This window comes from Ornithorhynchus anatinus, chromosome Y2, assembly GCF_004115215.2.
Source record: "Ornithorhynchus anatinus isolate Pmale09 chromosome Y2, mOrnAna1.pri.v4, whole genome shotgun sequence".
Lineage (NCBI taxonomy): Eukaryota > Metazoa > Chordata > Mammalia > Monotremata > Ornithorhynchidae > Ornithorhynchus > Ornithorhynchus anatinus.
Genome location: NC_053176.1, coordinates 411,487 through 417,594, shown reverse-complemented (window position 1 = coordinate 417,594; position 6,108 = coordinate 411,487). Strand labels below are relative to the sequence as shown.

Here is a 6,108-nt window from a genome sequence, read left to right as displayed (position 1 = left end):
CCAGTGACTTATTCATGCGCAAAGTCCCTTCCGTGCACTGTCCCCCTTCTCCCGTTCTCCCCTCTTTCCCCTACCAGGAGCTGGCTCGGGAAACTTCGCCTTTGCTAGCCCCGGAGAAACTGCAGCTTCGCCGCTCTGTTTCCAGGCGTGACCTCTGGACTTTATTAGTAGAATCGGTAATAATAGAGTAATTAATGTCCGCTCTGGCTGACGTGTAGTCTACCAGCAAATGAATGACTTTTAAGTTCTTTGAATCAAGATAAGAGGCGATTGTGTACATTTTCCACACAAATGGTGGAAAGGTAGCAAAATAAACATCAAAGGTATGCCGCTCCCCACAACTCGCTTCTCCCCGGCTGTTTACAACAAAGGCAGGAAAAAAGGAGGAAACCTGCCCTGACTAAAGGCCTGTACTTAGTAGAGACTCACTCTCTAGAAGAAATACTTCTCTCTGTCCAAAACATTCACACCCAAACTGATCATTCGGGATCCGATATGCAGTTTGGTTGACGTTTTCGGGTAAAACTGCAGAGAAGTCAGAGAAGAGCCTGAGAGACGAGGGGGAAGGAAGCATTTTCTTTTTCCTGCTCTCGGGGGCAGCGGAAATATGGAAAACGGGGTGCTGGTTTATTAAAATGAAAAGGGAGCTAAGATGTTTTCTAGAGGGCGGAGGTGAAGCGGACTCCCTCCTTCGCTCTAACCCGACACCCATCTTTTACCATCACCGTGAGGTTTCCAAAACCCCTGTGAGGACCAGCTCATCTCTGTCCCATGGCTGAAGCGATCCGCAGGTGCACAAGAATAGACGAATCTCACCGCAAAGCGTCCACCCCTTCCCCCGTGGAATAAAGAGGAAATGCCAATCTGCTAGTTTCTAGCCATCCTGGGGTGAAAGAGGAAGAGGAAGGGAAAAAAAAACAACCTGTAAAAGAGGTTTGACAAGGGGGCATACCTTCTACCAAGCCATTCGCAGACCGGAAACATCATACGAGTATTGGGATCAGCCCGTCTTGCTGAATTTTAAAACTGTGCAAGGAATCTTCGAAGGGGGGGTTACAGAGCGAGACCTGTAAAAACGGGTCAAAAAGAGGACACGAGTTATAGGCATTGATTGGTACATGGGCATTTTCTTCCCATCTTTACGTATTCCGGTTTCTGCTCGATTTTCCGCAGGGTGGGGTGTTTTGGTGGTTGCTTTTTTTTTTTTTTCGATTAGTAGAACTTTGAAACCGCACAAGCAATAACATGTTGCACGATGAACGCTTAGAACGGGCCGCGGATTTCTCCCGCACCTCATCTGGGCATATCCCCGGCAGACTCTCATGTGCTTTCTCGGAAGGTATGCTAGTTGCTGTACTCGTTTCTCCAAAGCAGCCCGGTATCTATAATCTACGCGGCATCGGAGAAGCAGCGTGGCCTAGTGGAAAGCGCAGGGGCTTGGGAGTCAGAGGACGTGGGTTCCAATCGCGGCTCGGCCGCTTGTCCGCTGTGTGAGCTGGGGCGAGCCGCTTAACTTCTCTGTGCCTCAGTTACCTCATCGGTAAAACGGGGATTAAGACTGTGAGTCCCACGTGGGACAATTTGCTTTACCTGTACCTACCCCAGCCCCGGCGCTTGGAACAGCGCTTGGCACATCGTAAGCGCTTCACAAATACCGTCAACATCGTTACTGTTCAAAATAGCTAATAAACCTCAAACCCAGCGCTCCTGAGCCACTCGCTCTACCACCTGGAAGCTATCCCTGCACTTTATACTTGGGAGGGGACGCGCTGCAACACACACACACACACACACACACACACACGCACGAGCCCGAGGTCCGCAGCCTCGCTCCCTTTATTGGAGGCAGCGGGAGGGCGGATCCCGGCAGATGGAAAACAACCAACCTGCCCGAAACCACTTTCCACCCCGATCTCCATGTCAGCCGGGTAATTACGGCTCTGATCTGGCCCATAAACCGCTGCCCACCTTTGCTACCTTGGTTTCCCCACCCACCTTCCTTTCAGATTAAGCGGGGTAGCCCCGCCTCCGCCGAGCAGGCAGAGCGTTATATTGGGCCGGTCCGAAGGTGGGGGGGAGAGACGGAGCCAGAGGCCGGCGGGCGACGGGTGACAGGAGAAGAGCCGAGCCGGACGATGAGGACCGTCCGAATAGCGCTGAGGCCGCGGCCCCCGGGCCGGCAGCGGGGCCGCGGCGGAGCCGTCGAGCAGTGAGTGCGGCGCCGTCGGCAGGAGCCCTCCCCGGCCCGCCCCGCCCCGCCCGGACCACGGTCGGCAGGAGCCCTCCCTTCCTTTCCTTTCCTTTCTCTTCCCCTCCCCTCCTCTCCCCTCCCCGCCCCGCCCGGAGCGCCGGCCACTCCGACGAGGAAGAGCCGGGGCGAGGAAGGCCGGCAACCCGACGGGGCGACGAGCCCTCGGCCAAGCGCTCCGCGCTGGGTCCGTCCCCCCACCGGCCGGGCGCCCCATCATGACCGTCTCGCGGTGATTAAGGCTTGGGGTGGGGTCTGGCCCCGGCCGGGGCGGCCTCGGGAGCCGGTCCTTGGGGTTGGTTGCCTCCTTCCTTCCGAGTGTCCCGCGTCCCGCCGCCTAAGCTCTTCGCCAGCCTCCCCTGACTCCGCCGGGACCCGAGGGTCCGCGCAGGCCGACGGCCCGGGGGGCGGGGACCGGACGGGACCGCACGGGACGGGACGGGATCGCACGGGACGGGACGGGACGCTCCCGAGGGCCAGGAGGGGAGCCGGACGGCCCCGGCCCCTCCACCAGCTCGGGCCACCGCCCCGGGACAGAAGGAGGCGGCGAGGAGCGGGTCGGCGGGGCTCCGCTCCGGGAGGGCGCGGGGGGCGCCCGGGCTGAGCCCAGCGGGGGGATGAAGTTGGACGTCTTCGCCCTCCGCGCCAATGGCGACGCCGAAACGGGCGGCCACCTGGAGGGGGCGGGCGGAGCAGGAGCAAGAGCAGGCGGCGGCGGCCCGTTGTCTCCGGTGTCGGGCCCCGGAGAGGACGAGCCGGGCTCGGACGGGGACTGCGCCGCCCACGGCTCGGGCGGCGGCTCCGGGGCCGCGGTCGGGGGAGACGCCGCGGCCGGGGCCGGGGGCGGGCGGACCAAGCCGTACACCCGGCGGCCGAAGCCCCCCTACTCCTACATCGCGCTGATCGCCATGGCCATCCGCGACTCGGCCGGGGGCCGCCTGACGCTGGCCGAGATCAACGAGTACCTCATGGCCAAGTTCCCCTTCTTCCGCGGCAGCTACACGGGCTGGCGCAACTCGGTGCGCCACAACCTGTCGCTCAACGACTGCTTCGTCAAGGTGTTGCGCGACCCCTCGCGGCCCTGGGGCAAGGACAACTACTGGATGCTCAACCCCAACAGCGAGTACACCTTCGCCGACGGGGTCTTCCGCCGCCGCCGCAAGAGGCTGGGCCACAAGGCGGCCGTGGCGGCGGCGGCGGCCGTGGCGGCGGCGGCGGCGGCGGCGGAGGATCCCGCGGCCCGGCCGCCCGAGGAGGAGCCGGCGGCCGCGGGGACCGGCCCCGCCCTCCTCCTCCCGCCCCCGCCGGCCTCGGCTCCCCCGCCGGCCGCCCCCTCGTCCCCCTCGCCCTGCCCGCCGCGCTGCAAGGAGGAGGGCGCGGGTCCGGGCGCGGCGGGCAAGTTCTCCAGCTCCTTCGCCATCGACAGCATCCTCAGCAAGCCCTTCCGCCGCCGCGGGGAGCCGAGCGCCGAGCCCCGGGGCCATCCCCCGGCCGCGCGGCTGCTGTGGGCCGCCGGCTACCCGGCGCTCGGCCCCTACGCCGTGGCCCCGCGGCCTCAGCCCCCCGCCGCTCTCTTCGGAGGAGGAGGAGGGAGCGCGGCGGCGGCGGCGGCGGCGGCGGCGGCGGCGCGGGGCGGGTCCCTCCTGCAGCTGTACGCCTACAGCCTGGGCGAGCCGCGGTTCCCGGAGGCTCGGAGGCGGGGGGGCCCTCCGTCCCCCGCCGCCGACCCCCGCTCGGAGCATCGGCCGGGCCAAGGGCATCCTCCGGGACGGGACGACGCTCCGGGGCCGCATCTGCTGCAGCAGCAGCAGCAGCAGCAGCAGCAGCAGCAGCAGCAGCAGCAGCAGCAGCAGCAGCATCTCTTCCTCTCCGCTTCTCTGGCCGCCGCCGCCAAGGCTTTCGGCGGGCCGCAGGCTGGCGGCGGGTCGCCGCTGTACTGCCCCCTGCGGCTGCCCGGGGCCTTGCAGGCGGCCTCCGGCTGCGGCCCCAGCGCCTACCTGCCCTACCCCGTCGAGACGCTCCTCGCTTAAGCGGGCACCGACGGCCCGACGGGGACGGAGGAGGGACGAGGACGGACGGAGCGGCGGCCACGGCCGGCCCGGGGGCAGGAAACATCGGGGCTCCGAGTTCTGCACTTTCTACCTACGGGGAAAGAGACCCTTAACGCAAGACGCGACGTGCCTTAAAGCCGAGTGGTGTCCAGCAGGTGTTTTAAGCAGCCAGAAAGGGGGTTGGTTTTGTTTTTAATGGGACTTTTCAGTGGACCAAAGCGTCTCTTAATAATAGATGTAACTACTTGACCAAGCCAGTTTTCCCTCGGGTCTTCACTTTAAAAAAAAAAGGATTAAAACCTCCTTCTCTCTCCCCTTTACGACCTTCCGACTGGCCCCCTTCCTTTGCCCCGATCCCCTCCCTCTCTTCCCACCCCTTCCCTTCTCCCTTTTAATCTCCCCATTCACCAAGAGCGATTTGCTTATCAGGGACCTATTTCATGAGATGAATTCAACGACTACTCTATGGGGTGCATTGGCCCCACTGTGTGCCGTGCGTGTGTGTGCGTCTGTGAGAGTGAGTGAGCTGGCGCGTCTGTCTGGTGTTTGAAGGTGAGAAAGGTCAGAGATTTTCTCAGGATTTCTCTGCTCCGAACCAATGCATCACTGTGCCAAAAAAAAAAAAACAAACAAAAAACAAACAAAAAAAACTGTATAGCTATAATGTCGTTTGTTGTTGGGTTTTTGTAGTTCTATTATTTATTAAAAACAAACCTTTGGAGTAAAAACAAATGTTGCAGGCGACGGGCTTTATTTGTTGTTCAGTGATCTTCTCCATTGAGGTTCTTTGGGACAGAGCTAGATGGAGCTAGCCGAGTAGATTTCTTATAAAAATGGCATTATGCATGTGGGGTGCTAGGATCACAGCCACTGGAAAGCAGGTGTTTTTTTTTAAATCTTATATTATTTGTGTGTCGATGTGCGTACATGTCTAGATTTTATGAAACTCAGGCAGAGTGCTTATTTTCGAATAAAAGTCGCAAACTACAAGCCCGAGTATGGTGTATATAAAGGAGAAAGAGGAGGCTGGTTAAAGAAACCTGTAGAATGTGGACTCGGAAATGTCCCTAACTTTGAAGGACTCGTTACTGGTCTCAGTCCCATTTTTCTCAGAAGACAAGCATGCTGCGTTCCTAGGTTTAGTACCACCCTTCTTCCCGACGGGTGTGTAGGCTGGTGAGACTCAGAAAGAAACAGTATTGTCAGGTGAGATGGGAATCGACCTGATTTTATAAGTTTTAAACCAATCTTCCTTTCCCTTCCTCGACCTCCTTACCTGAACGAGTCTCCTACAATACAGACGAGATGTTCTAAGCCCTCTACCCATTCCCAGTACCAATTCATCCACTCGAATAGATAAGCTAGTAACCAGGTAAAACTTTTTCCGCGGAAGGCAGAGCCAGACTTTTGGGGCAGAGACCTTGAGACTTAACTCCAGTGTGGCAGATTCCCGGCACACACGAAGAACGCCTCAAACACGGCTGTCAGTACAAGTCGAGTGTCAGTGGTTTTGCTAAAACAAAAATGTTTGCGTTTTCAGGAATGCAGTAACTCAACCGGGTGTGTACTTAGCGTGACTTTCCTTTCCCTCCTTCTTGTGACTGGTGAATGTGTGTGTGTGAGAGAGACAGAGACAGAGAGAGACAGAGACATAGATTTAAAAGCGACATTCTGGTGAAGCATGTTTGATTGTTTTCTGATTAATGCTCACTTGCTACTAACAAAACAATGTAAGGAAATGTAAGGAAGTCATTCTCCCAAGGTAACAATAAATCATCACTATTCCCGTAAAGAAAGAAGATTAAATGA

The 6,108-nt window shown here is 58.8% G+C and overlaps 1 protein-coding gene across 1 annotated transcript; it reads left to right on the top strand.

Annotated features, from left to right (window-relative positions):
* Positions 1–2,597: 2,597 nt before the first annotated feature.
* LOC114808665 (forkhead box protein Q1-like) lies at positions 2,598–4,412 on the top strand. The gene is made up of 2 exons (XM_039910963.1): positions 2,598–3,841; positions 4,216–4,412. The coding sequence occupies exons 1-2, from the start codon at positions 2,866–2,868 to the stop codon at positions 4,410–4,412; spliced, it is 1,173 nt and encodes a 390-aa protein (XP_039766897.1). The 5' UTR covers positions 2,598–2,865.
* Positions 4,413–6,108: the final 1,696 nt, after the last annotated feature.

What these genes read in the sequence shown, in the direction of transcription:
- LOC114808665 (XM_039910963.1), top strand. Translation starts at nt 2,866, where the DNA reads ATGAAGTTGGACGTCTTCGCCCTCCGCGCCAATGGCGACGCCGAAACG. An exon ending in CTTCGGAGGAGGAGGAGGGA is followed by an intron (nt 3,842 to 4,215) that starts GCGCGGCGGCGG and finishes GGGGCCTTGCAG; the next exon opens with GCGGCCTCCGGCTGCGGCCC.